This window comes from Bos grunniens, chromosome X, assembly GCF_055505025.1.
Source record: "Bos grunniens cultivar Pamir isolate PY7600 chromosome X, Bosgru_T2T1.0, whole genome shotgun sequence".
Lineage (NCBI taxonomy): Eukaryota > Metazoa > Chordata > Mammalia > Artiodactyla > Bovidae > Bos > Bos grunniens.
Window position 1 is genome coordinate 6957254 of NC_141194.1, and position 20690 is coordinate 6977943.

The following is a 20690-nucleotide window of genomic DNA, read 5'->3' on the forward strand; positions in this document are numbered from 1 at the left end:
GCACTCTTCAGGGGTGGCTGCTGGAATACCAGCTACAGTTTTCTCCAAGTGTGATTTTTTATTCTGCATTTATCAGTACTGAGAGTGACACGTGGATGTGGGAAACCATTTCACTTTTCATGTCGTCGTTAAGTATTTATTTTTATTTATTTGGGTGTGCCGGGTCTTAGTTGTGGCACCTGGGACCTAGTTCCCTGACCGGGGCTGGAACCCCTGGCGCCCTGCATTCAGAGCGCAGTTTCTTAGCCACTGGACCACCAGGCAAGTCCCAATATTCACTTTCAAAAGGGAATTGCATGGAGTCCATCAGCCTTTCTCCCACCCAACTGCATCCCCTCGTTTTGCCTCTCCGGAGAGCGGCCGTGTCAGTACTACGCTCTTAGGTTTCCTTGGAGAAACAGGTGCTTGTGTGTTTACACATGAAAGTGGAGTTTGTTGAGCGCCCTGAGGTCTGACTCATGACTTGTCCTAACGACCACACGATGCTCCGAGGTCTGGATGGTCCACTGTGTGGGTAACAGATCCTCTCTGTATGGATGTTTATGGTGCTTCCGGAGTATTCATGCAGCAGACACTGCTGTGCTGTGGCGCCTTTGCACCCAAGTCCGTGTGTGTGTAAGTCATCGTGATCCATTCCTCATGTGAGAGTTTCAGCTTTAGCATCAGTCCTTCCAATGAACACCTAGGACTGATCTCCTTTAGGATGGACTGATTAAACCTCCTTGCAGTCCAAGGGACTCTCAAGAGTCTTCTCCGACACCACAGTTCAAAAGCATCAATTCTTCGGTGCTCAGCTTTCTTCACAGTCCAACTCTCACATCCGTACATGACCACTGGAAAAACCATAGGCTTGACTAGACGGACATTTGTTGGCAAAGTAATGTCTCTGCTTTTGAATATGCTGTCTAGGTTGGTCATAACTTTCCTTCCAAGGAGTAAGCATCTTTTAATTTCATGGCTGCAGTCACCATCTGCAGTGATTTTGGAGCCCCCCAAAATACCTGAGTTTTCCAATAGGCAAAGGAATACCTCCCTGTGTGTGTGCTTTATCACTCAGTCGTGTCTGACTCTTTGCGACCCCATGGACTGTAGCCCACCAGGCTCCTCTGTCCATGGGATTCTCCAGGCAAGAATACTGGAGTGGGTTGCCATTTCCTCCTCCAGGGGATCTTTCCAACCCAGAGACTGAACCTGTGTTTCCACTGTTTCCCCATCTATTTCCCATGAAGTGATGGGACCAGATACCATGATCTTAGTTTTCTGAATGTTGAGCTTTAAGCCAACTTTTCACTCTCCTCTGTCACTTTCATCAAGAGGCTATTTAGTTCCATATTTTGCCATAAGGGTGGTGTCATCTGCATACTTGAGGTTATTGATATTTCTCCCGGCAATCTTGATTCCAGCTTGTGCTTCTTCCAGCCCAGCGTTTCTCATGATGTAGTCTGCATATAAGTTAAATAAGCAGGGCAACAATATACAGCCTGGACATACTCCTTTTCCTATTTGGAACCAGTCTGTTGTTCCATGTCCAGTTCTAACTGTTGCTTCCTGACTTGCATATAGGTTTCTCAAGAGGCAGGTCAGGTGGTTTGGTATTCCCATCTCTTTCAGAATTGTCCACAGTTTATTGTGATCCACACAGTCAAAGGCTTTGGCATAGTCAATAAAGCAGAAATGGATGTTTTTCTGGAACTCTCTTGCTTTTTCGATGATCCAGTGGATGTTGGCAATTTGATCTCTGGTTCCTCTGCCTTTTCCAAAACCAGCTTGAACATCTGGAAGTACATGGTTCACATATTGCTGAAGCCTGGCTTGGAGAATTTTGAGCATTACTTTACTAGCGTGTGAGATGATGCACATAGTAAGGACTTTTAAAACTGTATACTAAGTTATATTTTTTAATTAAATTATTATTTGTTTGGCTGTGCCAGGTGTTAGTCTCGGCATGTGGGATCTAGGACCAGGAATTGAACCTGGGCCCCCTGCATTGGGAACATGGAGTCTTAGCCACTAGGTATACCCAGGAAGTCCTGTGAGTGCTTTTAAAATTGAGTTCTTAAATCAATAACATATAGCCTTCTCTGCTTGGTCACTCAGTCATGTCTGACTCTTTGCACCCCATGGACTGTAGCCCGCCAGGCTCCTCTGTCCATGGGATTCTGTAGGCGAGAATACCGCAGTGGGTTGCTGTTCCTTTCTCCAGGGGATCTTCCCGACCCAGAGATTGAACCCTAGTGTCCTGTCTCCTGCATTGACAGGTAGATTCTTTACCACTGCACAGCCTGGGAAGCCCGTATCCTTCTCTGTCTAATCTCCCCATTCTCATCTGTCTCCATCCCTAGGCAATCACTACTCTGACATATATGTCTGAGAAGAGCAGTTTTCTAGTGTTTTATGCCTGGGGCTTCCCTGGTGCCTCAGTCAGGTAAAGAGACCGCCTGCAATGCCGGAGACCCAGATTCCATGTAGAACTCCACAATAGATCACATACTTGTTTTTTGTTTTTTAAGTGATTATAAAGGCACTCTACAGTGAATTCATTGACTGAGCCACCAACACACAAGTAATCCAATGTTGGAGGTTGACCAGATGGCAGAGGCGCTTCCTTAACCCTTAAGTATCTAACTACCCCAGGCACCTTAAGAAAAAGGTGGCTTTTCTGATAAAGACTGAGGACAGCTTAGGGTCCTGATGGTGAGAGTGGCCAGTGCAGCTTGGGTTGTTCTGGGAGGATCTGCGGAAAGGCATGTATGCACCTCAAGGTGAAACAGGCTTTGTGAACAACGTGGGCAGTTTTTTTCTGGTTGGTTGGTTGGGTCTTTTTGTTTTTTTGTTTTCTTTTGAGGGGAGGGGTCTATGCTAGGTTTGTTATTGCACAGGCTTGTCTCTAGTTGTGGGGAGCTGGGGGGCGGTGGTCTACTCTGTTTGCGGTGCGTGGGCTTCTCATTGCAGTGGCTTTTGTTGTTTTGGAGCGTGGGCTCAGTAGTTGTCACACGTGGGCTTGGTTGCTCCTAGGCCTGGGGGATCTTCCTGGACCAGGGATTGAACGTGTGTCCCCTGCATTGGCAGGCGGATGATCCTTCACCACTGGACCACCAGGGCAGTCCCAAAGTGGGAATTGTGGTTGACATACTTGCCTCCCGCTGGTGACGTCTGCTGGCTGTGTTTGTCTTTCTCGTCCTTGCCGAGAGTCACAAAGTGGAGACATCTGGTTTCTCGGGCCCCACATATCTTGTCGTCATTTAGAAGCTGGGGCCCAGAGGGCAGTGCCTTGGGGGACAGGAACCCCGATCACTGTCTGTCTGCAGCCAAGCTTCTTTCCTGGACAGATGAGAGCCGGCACTGCCTCCCTCCCAGGGTCGTGTTGTCAGGGAACAAAGAAGGGTCACAGGAGCCCCATGGGTGCACGTACATCCTCCTCTGAGACGCCCAGGCTCATCCTGGCATCTGCCTGGAGTCAGAGGACTCGGGGAGCAGGGGGAGCTGCTGGCCTACCTCCTGGGCACTTTGTTGTTCCCTCTTTCTTAGCCAAGGAACTGCTGCACACAGGGAAGTTCAGGATGTGGGAACGTCTCCGGGCTGTCTTCCGTACGCCTGTCTTCCCCGCCCCGGAGATCCTGATGGGCAGGCGTGGGAGGGATATGGGCAGTGGTATTTCCTTGAGGGCTGCCTGTATTTCCCTGAGGGCCGCCAGTTGTTTTGCTGGGCAGCCACCATGGTCACGCCACTGGCTTAAGCAAATGCGCTTGAAAAGGTTAAGACCCAAAACTGGGTCACTTGTGGCGTTTTCCAGATTAACGGGGGTGTCCGGAAGCCCCTCGCTGTTGGGGACGCTGTTGGAGACACGCTGAGGAACGGGGAGTTCTCACCAGTGCTGGGTTCAGGCTGTGTCTGCTGGGTGCTGTCAAACCTGGATTAAAAACCTCTGTGTGCATAGCGCCCGAACCTCATCCACAGTCCTCCGCTCCGGGCAAATGACCATACGTTAGCTCCCTTTTAGGAGTGCATGGAATTTCAATCACCGTATGGAAAATTTCTTCTAAGTATCATGCTATAAACTATACAGTGACTCTTGGAATGGCTCTTTTGGTCCTTCTGCCACATTTATCTGGTGAATATGAATCTTGTTTACAATGAGCCTCACCTGCCGCTTCATCGTTCATTCCACTCTTGAGTTGTCCGCCCGCTGCCGTGAGCCGTTTTGCCAGGACCACACTGTCCATAAGGCAGATTCTTTGTTCCTTTCTGCCTCTTTGCCGGACGCCTTAAAGCCTTCTGTGACTCTGATTCCAGGCTAAGCTCACAGTCAGGAGCAGATTAACACCCAGGGATGCAGGCTTTTGCTGCAGGAGGTGGTGAGGGTTAGCCAGACGCTATGGCATAGTGACACATTTAAAGAAGGCAGGTGTCCGCTCCAGTGACAGCACGCACGCCTGCTCGGAGCAGGTTTCCTGCCACATGTGTGGGTTTCTCCACAGCTCTGAGGTGCAGTGAGCTCTGCACTGAGCCAGCGTCGAGTCCGGCCTCCCATCTGCCTCTGGTTCGTCCCAGCTGTCCTGAGCAGGCTGCTCTGTGCGTGGCCCCAGCAGTAATGAGCGGAGATGCTCCTGAAGCTGCAAGAGGAGAGGGGTGGCTAGGACTGGGCAGGTTGTGTCTCCCCCTCCCCATCCCTTCCCCCGCTCCACCTCCCTTCTCCCCCACCCGCTTCCCCTCTCTCCCTTCTCCTCCCCTTTCTCCCCTCCCCCTTCTCCCATTCCTCCCCCTTCTCCCCCTCCCCCCCTTCTTCCCAGCCCCCCTCCCCTCCTCCAGAGCTCTTCCTGGAACAGAAACTCTGTGTTCAGGGGGATGTGTATCTTACTGGAGATGCTTCCCTCCCTCTCCCGCTTCTCCTTCCCCCTTCTCTCTTCTCCCCCCTTCTCCCCCTCCCCCATCTCCCCCCTTCTCTCTTCTCCCCCGTTCTCCCCCTCCCCCCCATCTCCCCCCTTCTTCCCTCCCTTCCCTTCTCCCCTCCCCTATTCTCCCTCTCCTCTTGCTTCTCCCCCTCCCCCTCTACTCCCTCTCCCCTCCCCCCTCCCTTCTCCCCTTCCCATCTCCCTTCTCCCCTTCCCATCTCCCCTCTCCCCCTCCCATCTCCCCTCTCCCCTTCCCATCTCTCCTCTCCCCTTCCCATCTCCCCTCCCCTCTCCCTCTCCCCTCCCCTTTCCCTCTCCCCTCCCTTCTCCCCCTTCCCCCATCTCCCCTTCCCCTCCTGGAGAGCTCTTCCTGGGGCAGAAACTCTGTGTGTTCGGGGTGTCTGTCTTACCCAGGATGCTTCTGCAGAGTGGTCTGAGAGACATCATTCACATTTTAGGGGAAAAGTTTCTGTTTTGAGCGTTTAGCGGCTTCTGGGCATTAGCCACTATGCTTGCTTGCTTGTTAAAATAGAGTAGACCCACGGGTTTATATTGGGCAGATGTTGTCTTGCTTGGGAGGGTAAAAAAAAACACCACAAAGATCAGACTTGTTTTTATTAAATAAAATGGGGTGGGGGGGAACTCACACGGAACAGCACTGCCTATTTGGGGAAAGGTTGCTTCTTTTCAGATGTAGATTTAGTATATGGCTTAAGCAAGTGAATCAGGTGAATTATGTGACATGTTTCCTGCTCTGAGCCAAGAAGAGAGTGGTAAACAGTTAAGGTTTGTGTTTCGTTGAAAGGCATGCAAGTGATGTTGATGAAATGTGGTGTGGAAGAGGCGATGGTTTCCAATATATTAAGGCACGCAGAGAATGTTGCACATATTTTTGTTTGTACACTCTTAAGACTCACCAACTCTGTTGCTTATATTTAGTTATGTTAATTTATATTTATAGTTAGTTATGTTAATGGTTGCACCTTTTTTTTACTTATATTTAGCTATGTTAACGGTTGCACCTTTGAGTGTCTGTGGTATCTTGACCAAAATATCCATTGTAGGGTTGAAATGTAGCCAAGAAAGTTGTGTTGGTACCTTTATAAAAAACATCGAGTTGAACGAAACCATGTGTTCAACAACTGGGGATATGCGCTATGATTTGTGGTGGTTTGGACAAAGCATTTTTAGCGTTGCTGGTTCTGGGTTGGGCTTCACTGGTGGCTCAGTGGGTAAAGAATCTGCCTGCCAATCCAGGGTTCCATCCCTATGGATTGGGAAGATCCCCTGGAGATGGAAATGCAGTCCACTCCAGTATTCTTGCCTGGAGAATTCCCATGGACAGAGGAGCCTGGTGGGCTACAGCCCCTGGGGTCGCAAAAGAGTAGGACACAACTAATCCAGTAAACAACAGCAGCAGCAATGGTGCTGGGTGTTAACAGAAGTTAGCAGAAAGACAGCCCAGTCATCTGCGTCTGTCCCCCTTCTGCCTGTGTTCACTGTGTGACGTGTCTGTGTGGTCTTCCCTGTGAATACATCTGGGGAACACGAGTGGCCGAGACAAGTATGCGCTTGTCCTGGCTAGGGGACAGGTAAGGGGTGCCCCAGTCTAGTGGAACCCTGAAGCTTTGATCCCATGCGGACGCTCCTCGGCCACGGCATTTGCCTAAAATGCTGCTTTGATGTCTGGCGTCACTTTCAGCCATTGAGGTCGCTTGGGAATTTTTATCTTCACTTCTTTTCTCCTTCTGTATAAGGGCAGGAAATACTGGCCGCTTAATCGCCTTTCATCAAGAATGAGGTCACCATCCACAGCTCCGTGTTGTCAGGTCACTGCTTGCAGAGGGGTGGGGGGCGGGGGGAAACAGTTCGCCACTCAACAGACTCTCTGACGTGTGTTTTTTATTCATTCACGTATGTCGGAAGCGCTCCAGCCAGGCTGCCAGCGTCATCCCCTTGGTTCCTGCCCTCGGGGGCACTGGCAGCTGAGCGGGTGATGGGCAGGGACCCAGAAAGCTCTTGACGGAAGGAAGGAGGGCGGGCGGGCTGAAAGCCGACCCCCACATCGAGCTGTCCTCTGAAGGCTGAGCCAGGTTGGGGATACAGACGTGGCCCATGTCAGTAATGCCAGGGCCTCCTAAAGAGGCTGGCAAAGGGGATGCTCCAGGGGTGTGTGGTTAGCCTGGGGCTAGAGCTGTGCATCTCAGACCCCAGCTCGCCTCTGAATGGCCAGAAGGCCTTGTGCCAGTGCGGGCTGCCCACCCAGGGAGCACATGACAGCTCTGCAGGGGCCTGGGTGTCACTCCCTGGCCGCTGGGAGCCGCTGAGGGTTGCGGAGTGAGGGCCCAATCTGCAGAGCTGAGTTGCGGGGACCTTGGAGCAGTGGGAGGCAGAGACAGCTCTGGAGACGGAGAGGCTTGAGGGGCTTGACCGGGGCAGGAAGGCAGCCACAGCTCAGGGCGGGCTTCATTGAGTGTCTGTTGTTGTTGCTGTTCAGTCGCTCAGTCCTGTCTGACTCTTGGGGACCCCGTGGACTGCAGCACGCCAGGCTTCCCTGTCCATCACCAACTCCCGGAGTTTGCTCAGAGTCACGTCCAACAAGTCGCTGATGCCACCCAACCATCTCTTCCTCTGTTGCCCCTTTCTCCTCCTGCCTTCCATCTTTCCCAGCATTACGGTCTTTTCCAATGAGTCAGCTCTTCGCATGAGGTGGCCAAAGTATGGGGTTTCAGCTTCAGCATCAGTTCTTCCAATGAATATTCAGGACTGATTTCCCTTAGGATGGACTGGTTGGATCTCCCTGCAGTCCCAGGGACTCGCAAGAGTCTTCTCCTAGTGTCTGTAGGCTGGTGCTTTGAGATGTGTTGGTTTCAAAACACTTAATAAAAAGGGTGTTTGCGGTTTTGGCTTTCCTCCACCCCGGAAGCACCATCAGCATCATGCAGACCTCTGTCCCCCTGCGTCCGGAAGCTCCAGGGGCTCCCTGCCTGGAGCTCATCTCGGCCACCCCAGTACTCAGTGGGAAGCATCTGCAGGACTTTCCAGGCTCTCCTTTATCTTCAAGGCCCTCCCCACTGCTGTCTACTCCGACTCTTGCTTTTAAGATGGCCCCGAGCGTCACTTGGGGTTTTATTCCCCAAGAAGTCTCCCCATGGCCAGTGACACCTGCAGCCCGCTCACTCTGTGGTTCCCCTGTCACGGTGTCCAGCCAAGGCCCTGCCTTCCCCGCTGTCCTCCCAGCCTGCAGGCCCTGTATTCTCAGGCCCACCGTGCTTGCGGGGACCGCATGCGGGCTGTGTTTATTTTCTGAGGCAGCCGCTGATTGCTGCATTTGGAAAGGTTAGGAAAATAACCCGGCATTCACGTGATTTTTGTTTATTGCTTTTTTTTTGAGAGAAGAATTCTCTGAGATTGTGAACATTTCACTCAAGGGCTTATTTTAATAATTGCTTTTTTAAAAACTCATTTTCAAGATCTAGATCCATTCTTAATATTTAGTGGTATCCTTATCATGTTTAATATTTGTGATCTAAACGTCTTCCTTTAAAAAAAAGAAAAAGACTACCTGCCATATAAAATTATTTTTAATATTGAAGTAAACTGGGATTCCCTTGTGGCTCAGAGGGCAAAGAGTCTGCCCACAGTGTGGGAGACCTGATGTCGATCCCTGGGGTTGGGAAGATCCCCTGGAGAAGGAAATGGCAACCCACTCCAGTATTCTTGCCTGGAAAATCCCATGGATAGAGGAGCCTGGCGGGCTATAGTTTCTTTTGCAAACTGAGATCAATTTTGGTGTGTACCTGGTGGAAAAGGTTTCAGGGAACCCTCCTTAGGATGGATAATTTGATTTGGAAACTAGACAAGCCAGTGTTCTGCTAGTCAACACCATAGCTTTTTCAGCATTTACATGGAAGGAATATTAGGCTGAATTAAAAATGACACTTTCGGGACTTCCCTGGCAGTCCAGTGGTTAAGACTCTGTGCTTCCAATGACAGAGGGCCCAGGTTTGATCCCAGGTCAAGGAACAGGGTCCTGTATGCCACATGGCCCCCCAAAAAAAGACATTTTAGAAGAGTGACAGTGGCATGCAGAAATGCTCACCCAACCCAGCAGGCTGCGGAGAGAAAGGCCCACCCAGCCCAGCAGGCTGCGGAGAGAAAGGCCCCACCGGGTCTGCAGGACTCTGAACTATCTAAAACGGGGGAAGAAATGCAGAGAGATGTTACTCATGGTCATTTTTAGGTTACGGGTTATTCTACTAGTCCATGGAATTCTCTAGGCCAGAATACTGGAGTGGGTAGCCTTTCCCTTCTCCAGGAAATCTTCCCAACCCAGGGATCGAACCCAGGTCTCCTGCATGGCAGGTGGATTCTTTACCAGCTGAGCCACCAGGGAAGCTGTTTGTTGTCTTACCGGCCTTCTAATTTTTAAATGTGCCACGTTTTCTACAATACTCATATGTTTTTTTTTCTTTTAAGATTGTCCGAGCCGCAGTAGCCATTGGAGCAGAAAGGATGTCTCTCCTATTTGCTGGGGTGAACAGTCACACTGTTAGTGTCTGGGTGGGCATGGCTTGGACTCAGCCCCCTTGCATTTCTGGAACTGCTGGAGTTCAGAGCTCCCCGCTCAGTGGAGGGCATCAGCACCCCCTGCCCTGGCCGGATTTGGGCTCTTTTCTCCTGAGCATCCCTGCCTGCACAGCTTTGGGCATCTCTGGGCTGAGCTATGCCAGCCTCCTCCCTCCCGGAAAGGGGCGTCCTTGCTGGTTTCCCACAGCCAAGCTGGCTTGTGTCTGACTGGGGCCCGTGGTGGGGGAAGTGGGAGCGGTGAGGGGGGTGTTCCTTCCATAGCACTCAGGTCCACTCCTGTTTGATGTCTTCTGGGGGCTCCCCGTCCCCAAGGGCTCAGGGCACTTTAGCTGCGGTGTGGGTCTTCCCTACCCATACACATGAGGCAGTTAACCCCGAGCAGGTATCCCTTGCTCCCTCACATTGGGGTGTCTTGTTTTGACGCATCCCAGACTCATCTGCCTGGTAGCTCAGACGGCAAAAGCGTCTGCCTGCAATGCAGGGAGACCTGGGTTTGATCCCTGGGATCGGGAAGATTCCCCCGGAGAAGGAAAATGGCAACCCACTCCATGGAGAAAATCCCATGGACAGAGGAGCGTGGTAGGCTTACAGTCCCGGGATCGCAAAGAGCCGGATGTGACTGAGCGACCCCACTGGCTCACTGGTGGCCTGTGCACCCCTCACGGCCCCACGCTGGCAGGCTCCCGGGGGTTGAAAGCCACACAGTGTATCTTGTGTAGGAAGAAACACAAGTCTCCTGAGATGAGCATCTTATATCTGCCCCTCCTGTGTCTGTTCCACCTGGGGACTCTAGGTGGCGCCAGAGCAGCATTTGGTCCCCTGCGCCTTGCTGCCCAGTCTGGTCCCAATGACTGATGCCAGAGATCAGCTCTCAGCCAATCGCCCTCGTCTCTCTCATCCAGACAACCCTAGGGGCCACCTTCCCGGTGGTCCAGTGGTTAAAGATCTGTCTTGCAACGCAGGAGACGCCGATTCGAGCCCTGGTTGGGGAACCAGGATCCCACATGCTGTGCAGTGCAGCAAGAAAGCCCGCATGCCATAACTAGACGGTCCGTGTGCCCCACGGGATGCAATGAAGATGCTGATGTGCCACAACCAAGACCCAATAAATAAATATAAAAAATAAATAAATTCTTAGAAAAAAAAAAAAGAAAAAGAAAAAAAACCCTGCTGTTTTAGCCGCCAGAGGGGCTGACAAACCACCTGAAAAGAGAAAGTTGTTCGGTCGTGTCCGACTCTTTGCAACTCCATGGACTATAGAGTCCATGGAAAATTCTCCGGGCCAGAATACTGGAGTGGGTAGCCTTTCGCTGCTCCAGGGTATCTTCCCAACCCAGGGATGGAACCCAGGTCTCCTGCATTGCAGGCAGGTTCTTTACCAGCTGAGCCACCAGGGAAGCCCAGGAATACTGGAGTGGGTGGGTAGCCTTTCCCTTCTCCAGGGGATCTTCCTGACCCAGGAAACTGAACCAGGGTCTCCTATATTGCAGGTGGATTCTTTACCAGCTGGGCTATCAGGGAGCCTCCCTTGATTCCCAAATATGTTTACTATGCTCTAGGAAAGTCTGAAGTTCTGACAAGAGCACACACATTTTAGGAAAATTTCACTGTCCCCAGTAGCCCAGTTCCTTACTTAGAGCTTGTGGGTACCACCCTTTCCACTGTGCTTTCATTTGTTTTTAAAAGCCATAATTAGTACTGTGACCCTTGGCTGTGTCTTCTCAAAGTAGAAGCATGTATCTGTGTATAGACATTGTTTAGTCACTCAGTCGGGTTTAACTCTTTGTGACCCCATGGACTGTAGCCCACCAGGCTCCTCTGTTCATGGGATTCTCCAGGCAAGAATCCTGGAGTGGGTTGCCATCTCCTCCTCCAGGGGATCTTCCTGACCCAGGGATCGAACCTGCGTCTCCTTGCATTGGCAGGTTGCCTCTTTACCACTGAGCCACCTGGGAAACCCGTGTGTAGACATACTTGGCTGTATTGTGCTTCACAGATCCTGGCGTTTTTTTGTTTGTTTGTTTGTTTTTTACAAATTAAAAATTGTGGCAGCCCTCTCAGGCCATTAGTGCCATTAGTTAGCCTGTTGGTGACATTTTTCCAACAGTACTTGTTCACTTTGTCTCTTTGTGTCTCACATTTTGGTAATTCTCACAGTGTTTCGAACTTTTCCGCCATCGCATTTGTTACAGTCTCTGTGGTCAGTGATCTTTGAATTTACTTGCATTACTACTAGGACTCTGGAGGCTCAGAGGATGGTTAGCATTTTTTAATTTAAAATAAGGTCTGTACATTGTTTTCGTAAACATGCTATTACACACTTGGTAGACTCCAGTGTAATGTAAACACAACGTTTATATGTACTAGGAAACCAAAGCACTCATGTGGCTAGCTTTATTACCATATTTGCTTTGTTGTGAGGGTCTGGAGCCCAACTTAGAATCTCTCTGAGGTCTGCCTATATTATCTTTTAAAATAGGATGAGAAACACATACTCCTCTCAGGGTGCAGGACTGCCCCAGTAAACCACCTCTTTCCCACTCTTTCCTGTTACAGAGTTGCAATAATTTGCCACTAGGTGTGAGGCCTTTCCTTTTCCCAGCCTCTCTTTCCTTTGCCTGCAGTCTGTCTAGTTTTCTCCCTTCGTTAATTACCCGTGAAGGAAGATGAAAGACGTTCTGGATATTATAGCACAGAAAAATCCGTCTGAAAATGAAATTCACGTGGCCAGAAGCTTCCTTACGAGGATCTTGAGAAACTCTATGAGGTACACTCTTGGTTTTTACAATCAATTTACTCCAGAGGTGGGATGGATTCATCCGTTTTATGCTTCAGTTTGTAGGCAGTTGTCATCAAGTCAACACCTTCCGCATTTTTGCCACCCATGGGTTTTTTTTTTCCTCGTTAATTATCTGAGTCATCAGAAGGTTTGTGTTGTAAATAAGTTTCGGGGTTTTCATTACTATTCGTTATTGCATAAGAGTCTTTAATGTTCTTGCCTGTTGGAAAGAATATTTGACATCCATCAGGTACTTAGAGGCTCAGTTGTGCCCTTCAGCTCCCATCTGGAGTTGCCCGTGGCGAGACTGGTTCCTCCTGAATTGCAGGAGCAGGAGAGGCAAGTGTGCACCGTCTCCTCACGCAGCAGCTCGCCCTGGAGGCTCTGTGATGTTCATACGGCAGCTGCACAGATTTCCAACACCTGGGCAAGTGTGGTCAAACCCCAATAAGCCATCATGGATGATGGTGACTGTGGCGGGGGCAGGGAAGGCGCCTGTGACATTCAGAAGCCCTGGCAGAATGGACTGGAGCCCGCTGGTCTAGGGCATGGTGATGCCCACCATGGGGGACCTTTAGATGACTTCTGACACTTTAACAGGCTCAGGGCAATACATGTCCACTGATCCCCTTTAGGGCTTCCCTGGTGGCTCAGATGGCAAAGAATCTGCCTGCAATGCCAGGGACCCAGGTTTGATCCCTGGGTCAGGAAGATTCCCTGGAGAAGGGAATGGCAACTCACTCCAGTATTCTTGCCAGGAGAATCCCATGGACAGAGAGGAAGCTGGTGGGCTACGTCCATGGGTTTGCAAAAAGTTGGATATGACTGAGTGACTAACACAGACACATAGCCATAAATACACACACACACACCAGTCCCGTGGACAGAGGAGCCTAGCACGCTATAGTCCATGGGTTTGCAAAGATTCAGATACGACTGAGTGACTGACACACACATACACACACAGAGTCCCCATTGAACTCTGACAGGCTCAAAGCAATAGTGTCCACTGGTCTCTGTTAGGGCTTCCCTGGTGGCTCAGATGGTAAAGAATCTGCCTACAATGCAAGATACTTGGGTTCGATCCCTGGGTCGGGAAGATCCCCTGGAGAAGGAAATGGCAACCCACTCCAGTATTCTTGCCAGGAGAATCCCATGGACAGAGGAGCCCGGCGGGCTACAGTCCATGGGGTTGCAAAGAGTTGGATACCACTGAATGACTAACACAGACACAGACACACACACACACACACCCCCCAATCCCATGGACAGGGGAACCTGGCAAGCTACAGTCCATGGGTTTGCAAAGATTCAGATACGACCGAGTGACTAACACAGACACATGCATGCACACTCCCCACTGACTACAGGACAGCCATGTTTGCCTAAGTGAGTGGATAAATAAATGCACCCAATCCTGTGACACCCAGCCCACACCTCCTCCTCAAGGAGGCCAGGGGTGTCTGCAAAGTTGCACTGACATAGGCAAGACAAAATATGCTGCTGTGGTTTTTGGTGGGGAGACGGAAAAGGGAAAGCAAGATGTATCTTATCTTCTTACCTCAAAGAAATTTGGAGGACTTCCCTGGTAGTCTAGTGCTTACGATCTAGCTTCCAGGGCAAGGGCTATGGGTTTGATCCCCAGTCAGGAAACCAGGATTCCACTATGCCAAAAAAAAAAAAAAAAAAAATTGAAAACATGTTTAAAAAGAAACAGAATCATTTTGGCAGCCCGAGGGCCAATTCGCACCTGGAAACCAGTGATTGTCACTCTGCGCTCAGACCAGTTCTCCAGTAACGAACCTGTATCAGGAGTGCTGGTGCCCAGATGTTAAAGGGGAAGCGACCGCGCCCAACTGCAGTGCAGCCTCTCAGTCCTTTCTAGACACGAAGCGGTCCTCGGTGTGATGTCCCTGAGTCGTCTGCATCCCTTTTTTTTTTCTACCCCCAGGAGGAATGAGCTGAACTGGAGGCCACACTCCTGGCATGCCACCAAGTTCTCTGACAGCCAGTCTGAGCCAGCTGCACCTCTGCTTCCCTGCCCCTCTCGGCCGAGCCGGTACCACGCCAGGTAGGCGCACCTTCTGCCTTCTCCCCCGCCTCCCCCGGGGGGCTGGGGAGCTGCTTTCACTTTCTGCCACACCACTGACAGCCCTGCCTTGTTGTCACCACGTGTTTCTTTCTTTTCCTTCCTGTTGCAGTGTAGTTCATTTATGGTAGTCTTCATTTCAGCTCTGCAGCATCAGATCAGTTCAGTCGCTCAGTCGTGTCCGACTCTTTGTGACCCCATGAATCGCAGCACGCCAGGCCTCCCTGTCCATCACCAACTCCCGGAGTTCACTCAGACTCACGTCCATCGAGTCAGTGATGCCATCCAGCCATCTCATCCTCTGTCGTCCCCTCCTCCTCCTGTCCCCAATCCCTCCCAGCATCAGAGTCTTTTCCAATGAGTCAACTCTTCACATGAGGTGGCCAAAGTACTGGAGTTTCAGCTTTAGCATCATTCCTTCCAAAGAAATCCCAGGGCTGATCTCCTTTAGAATGGACTGGTTGGATCTCCTTGCAGTCCAAGGGACTCTCAAGCGTCTTCTCCAACACCACAGTTCTAAAGCATCAATTCTTCGGCGCTCAGCCTTCTTCACAGTCCAACTCTCACATCCATACATGACCACAGGAAAAACCATAGCCTTGACTAGACGAACCTTTGTTGGCAGAGTAATGTCTCTGCTTTTGAATATGCTGTCTAGGTTGGTCATAACTTTCCTTACAAGGAGTAAGCGTCTTTTAATTTCCCAATTTTTCGAGCTGCTACTCCCATCTAACAGGCTTCCCAGGTAGCTCAGCTGGGGAAAGGATCCGCCTTGCAATGCAGGAGACCCCGGTTCAATTCCTGCATCCATAAGATCCCCTGGGGAAGGGATAGGCTACCCACTCCAGTGTTCTTGGAATGCAGGAGACCCTGGTTCGATTTCCTGGGTTGGGAAGATCCCCTGGGGAAGGGATAGGCTACCCACTCCAGTATTCTTGGGATGCAGGAGACCCTGGTTCAATTCCTGGGTCTGGAAGATCCCTTGGGGAAGGGCTAGGCTACCCACTCCAGTGTTCTTGGAATGCAGGAGACCCTGGTTCAATTCCTCGATCCGGAAGATCCCCTGGGGAAGGGATAGGCTACCCACTCCAGTATTCTTGGAGTGCAGGAGACCCCGGTTCAATTCCTGGGTTGGGAAGTTCCCCTGGAGAAGGGCTAGGCTACCCACTCCAGTGTTCTTGGAATGCAGGAGACCCCGGTTCAATTCCTGTGTTGGGAAGTTCGCTGAGAGAAGGAATAGGCTACCTACTCCAGTGTTTTTGGGCTTCCATGGTAGCTCAGCTGCTAAAGAATCCACCTGCAAGGTGGGAGACCTGGGTTCAATCCCTGGCTTGGGAAGATCCCCTGGAGGAGGGCATGGCAACCCACTCCAGTATTCTGGCCTGGAGAATCCCCGTGGACAGAGGACCCTGGCGAGCTACCATCCATGGGGTCGCAGAGAGCTGGACACAACTGAGTGACTAAGCACAGCACACACATACTTCATTGAAAGTTATTGTGAAATATTGGCTATGTTCCCTGTGCCATACAATGTATCATTGTAGCGTATTTATTTTATCGTTTGTACTTTACTGCCCTACCTCTCTCCTGCCCCTCCCCCTTCCCTCCCCCCACTGGTAATCACTAGTTCGTTCTGACGTCTGTAAGTCTGCTTCTGTTCTCTTTGTTGTTGTTGTTGTTGATTCCACATATAAGTGACATTATGCAGTATTTGTTTTTCTCCACCTTAGTTCATCAAACACAATGCCCTCCAGGCCTGTCCTTGTTGATACGAATGGCAAAATTTCATTCTTTTTTATGGCTGAGTAGTATCCCATTGTATGTGTTTGTGTGTATGATATATACCACAACTTCTTTAATCTATTCATCTGTCGATGGACTTTAAGGTTACTTCCGTATCTTGAGCACTGTAAATAATGCTGCAATGAACAATGGGGTGCATGTTATCTTATTGAATTAGTGTTCTCATTTGGGGTGGGGGCAGTTTATATATCAAGGCGTGAAATTGCTGTATGCTATGGTAGTTCTCTTTTTAGCTTTCTAGGAACTTGCTTGCTGTTTTCCAATAGTGAGCAAGGGTTCCCTTTTCTCTGTATCGTCACCAGCTTTTATTTGTTGTCTCGTTGATGACAGACCTTCTGCCAGGTGTGAGGGTGATACTTCATTGTGGTTTTGGTTTGCCTTTCTCTGATTACTGATGCTGAGCAGCTTTTCGTGTGCCATCTGTATGTCTCCTTTGGGAAAATGTCTATTCAGGTCTTCTAACCATTATTTATTAATGTATTTTTGGCCCATATGCGTCATGTGGGATCTTAGTTCCTCAACTGGGGATAGAACTCTCCACCCCTGCAGGGGAAGGGCAGAGTCTTAACCACTGGACTGCCAGGGAAAGTCCCTTCTGCCTATTTTTTAATCAGGTATTTATTTTTCAGATAGAGTTTGATCTGTTTATTTTTTACACATTAACCCCTCATTGGTCGTGTCATTGGCAAATATTTTCTCCCATTCAGTAGGTTGTCTTTTCATTTTGTTGATGGTTTCCTTTCCTCTGAAAAAACCTTTCATTTTAATTAGGTCCCGTTTGTGTATTTTTGCTTTTCTTTACTTTGCCGTAGGAAGCAGATCCCCAAAAATACTGCTACAATTTATGTCAAAGGGTGTTCTGCCTGTGTTTTCCTCTGGGAGTTCCATGGTTTCTGGTCTTAAATTTAAATCCTTAATCCATTTCGAGATTTTTTTTTTTTTTAATACCGTGTTAGAGAATGTTCTAGTTTCATTCTTTTGCATGTAGCTATCTAGTTTTCCCAGCATGACTTATTGGAGAGGCAGTCTTTTCCCTTATATCCTTGCCTCCTTTGTCGTAGACTAGTTGATAAGTGCGTGGGTTTATTTCAGGGCTCTCTATTCTGTTTCCTGACCTACGTGTCTGTTTTTGTGCCACTACCATGCTATTTTGATGACCATAGCTTTGTAGTGTAGTCTGATACCTCCATCTCTCTTCTTTCTCAAGATTGTTTTGGCTCTTCAGGGTCTTTGAGGTTACTATGCAAATTTTAAAATTGATTTGTTCTAGTTTTGTGAAAAATGCTGTTGGTATTTTGATAGGGATAGCTTTGAATCTGTAGATTGCTTTGAGCAGTATGGTCATTTTAACAATATTCTTCCAGTCCATGGTATATATTTCCATTCTGTTGTGGCATTTTCAGTTTCTTTCATCAGTGTCTTACAGTTTTCTGACTATAGGTCTTTTACCTCCTTGGTTAGATTTTTCCTAGGTATGTATATATGTGTGTATTATTCCTAGGTATGTATATATGTGTGTATTATTGTTATTTTTGTCCACACTGGGGGACACGTGGGCACTTGGTTTCCCAACCAGGGATCAAACCCACACCCCCCACAGTGAAAGCTAGGAAGGACTCTTAAGCTCTGGACCACCAGGGACGTCCCAGTACTTAATTCTTTTTACTGCAGTTGTAAATGGTTTGTTTCCTCAGTTCCTCTGTCTGATGGTTCACTGTTAGTATGCAACCCATTTCTTTATGTTAATTTCATATCCTGCAACTTGACCAAATTCATTGATGTGTTGTAGGAGTTTTTTGGTGACATCTTAGGATTTTCTATGTATAATATCACGTCATCTGCAAACAGAGGCAGTTTTACTTCCTCCTTTCCAGCTGGAATTCCTTTGATTTCTTTTTCTCTGATTGCTGTGGCTAGGAGTTCCAAAACTTTGTTGAGTGAAAGTGATAAGAATGGGCATCCTTGCCTTGTTCCTGAAATGCTTTCAGCTTTTCACTGTTGAGTGTAATCTTTGCTGTGGATTTTGCATATATGGCCTTCATTATGTTGAGGTACGTCACCTCTATGCCCACATGGTTGAGTTTTTATCAAAATGGATGCTGAATTTTATCAAAAGCTTTCTCTGCATCTCTCGAGATGATCATATGGTTTTTAGTCTTCAGTTTGTTAATGTTGTGTATCCCATTGGGTAATTTGCAGATATGGAAGCATCCTTGGTGTATCCTGGGATAAATTCCACTTGATCACAGTGTATGATCCTTTTAATGTATTTTTTTGATTCAGTTTGCTGATATTTTATTGAGGATTTTTCGTCTGTGTCCATCAGTGACAGTAGCCTGTAATTTTATTTTGTGTGTGATGTCTCTGCTTTGGTGTCACAGTGATGCTGGCCATGTACAGTGAGTTCAGAAGCATTCCTTCCTTTGCAATTTTTGCAATAGTTTGAGATGGAAAGGTGTTAACACTTCTCTGAAAGTTTGGTAGAGTTCACCTGTGAAGCCATCTGGTCCTGGACTTTGTTTGATGGGAGTTTTTTTTTTTTTTTTAAATTAGGTTGAGCTTGTTGCTGCTAATTAGTTTGTTTACATTTTCTACTTTCTGGTTTGATCTTGGGAAATTGTACATTTCTTGAACATTTTCCATTTCTCTAGATTGTCCATTTTATTGGCATGTAGTTCATATAATTATCTCATAAGATCCCTTGTGTTTCTGTGGTATCAGTTATAATTTCTTTCATTTCTGACTTTACTGATTTTTGGGGTCCTCTTGTTTCTTGAATCTGACTAAAGGTTTATCAATTTGGTTCATCTTTTCAAAAATCGGGTTTTAGTTTGATCTTTCTTAGTGTTTTTTAGTCTATATTTCGTTTATTTCTGCTCTAATGTTCATGATTTCTTGGAGTTTGTGTGTTCCTTTTTCTAGTCGCTTTACATATAGGGTTAGAGTATTTGAGGTTGTTTGTTTCCTAAGATAAACTTGCATTGCCGTAAACTTCTCTCTTAGAACTGCTTTTTCTGCATCCCGTAGGTTGTTTTATTTTGTATGGTGCCTTTCTTGACTTCAGAATGATGTTCCTTTTCTGATGAGAAAAGTCTATGGATGCATCATTACTGGAACGATTCTAACTTTTTTTCACTGAGTAGCAGATGTATAATACTTGAAAAGAAAACAAAACGAAAAACCAGGAGAAAGGATGGGCAAGCGTGCTTTCTCATTTATGTCGTCTAATTGATAAGTCGGTTTTGGCTGAATGCCTTTGAGCCAGCTGAGTGGGATGGCTGTGCCACACCAAGGGATGGTGTGATACCACCCTTCTTTAGAGGTGTTTACGTGCAGATTAGAAGGCAGGGGTCACTTATGTGTTGAGTGGGAAATTTTGCCAAAGCTCCCCAGGGGATTCTGTGCTACACCAGCACCCTCTCTCCCAGGTTGCTTTGTGGAGGTACAGGGGAAACCAGGGGCCTTCACAGCCCATGTGCCAGGCTTGGGACCAGCCTTGGCCTGGTGGTTTCTTGGTGACTTTGAGACAGAGGGCCTGAGAATTGTGAGTTGGTAGAAGGGGGAAGGCTGGTCCACATGGCTTACCTGCAGCCCACATTTCAGGGTCAGAAGGGCAAATGCCACCCCCAGATAGCACCATGGGGGTGTTGGCTTGGAGAAGCTTCTGCTAGCCACAGGGAGCTGACCAGGCACCTTGGTTAGTGGCCAGTGTCCTCGCTAGTCTGTTAGAAGGATAATGGTAACAGCCAGTAGTGTGCCTCTTTGGGGTGTGTGCACAAGTGCCTGTGTGAGTGTGTACGTGTATTTGTTTGTATATGTATGTGAATGTGTGTGTGCATGTGTGTGCGTATGCGTGATATGCATGACTGTGTGTGTCTGTGTGTGTATTCAGAGCTAACATAAATATCTCAAAGTCAGGTTTTGACTATTACTAAATGTCTGCTGTAAAGGAAAATGTGTCTTAAATCGAATATTCCTGGGACTTCCCTGGTGGTCCAGTGGCTAGGATTCCGAGCTCCAAGGTCCCCAGTTTCAATTCCTGGTCAGGGAACTAGATCCCACATGCTGCAACTAAGTCTTGGCGTGGTGCAGCTAAGGAGCCCGTGGGCTGCCACTAAGACATGGCCCAGCTACATAAATAAGTACAATATTACCTATTTACAGCCATAAGAGATGGTAGTATTTGGAGTCCACGGTACTTTGGAAAAACCCAGATTATCATCCCAGTGGTAACACTTAAGTGAAAAAGTGGGCCTCAGAGTGCATTATGACAGTGACTTCATGTAATAGGATCTCCATGAAGCCCATTTGGCTGTTTTTGAATTAAGACACCCATGTGCCGTTTGGAAACCGCGCTGAGCTTTATTTCTGTCTGCTTGGACTTAGAATCTCCCGGAAAAATCCACTCAGGAATGCGGGAGACAGGATGGAGAGAAATGTACTCCATTTCTGGGCGGGGACCTGGTCTGTCCTCCAAGGACACGGTGTGGAGCCCAGTGTTCACGTGACTTAGCCAGCTCACACTCTTGTATCTTTT

The 20690-nt window shown here is 48.5% G+C and overlaps 1 protein-coding gene across 11 annotated transcripts in view; it reads left to right on the forward strand.

The window, feature by feature from the left end:
• Nucleotides 1-20690, forward strand: part of SHROOM2 (shroom family member 2) — a 152850-nt gene that overhangs the window by 73009 nt on the left and 59151 nt on the right. For 9 of the 11 annotated variants that reach the window (XR_015159020.1, XR_015159015.1, XR_015159017.1 and 6 more), the window contains exon 3: nt 14213-14332. The exons of 1 other annotated variant lie outside the window; for it this stretch is intronic. Coding sequence is in view for 3 of the 10 variants with exons in the window: in XM_086387891.1 (XP_086244017.1) it covers nt 14213-14332 (120 nt within the window). In the remaining 7 variants the exon portion in view is untranslated. Of the gene's footprint in view, nt 1-14209; nt 14333-20690 lie in introns of those variants that run through there. One more of the 11 variants, XM_086387892.1, reaches the window with a different exon arrangement.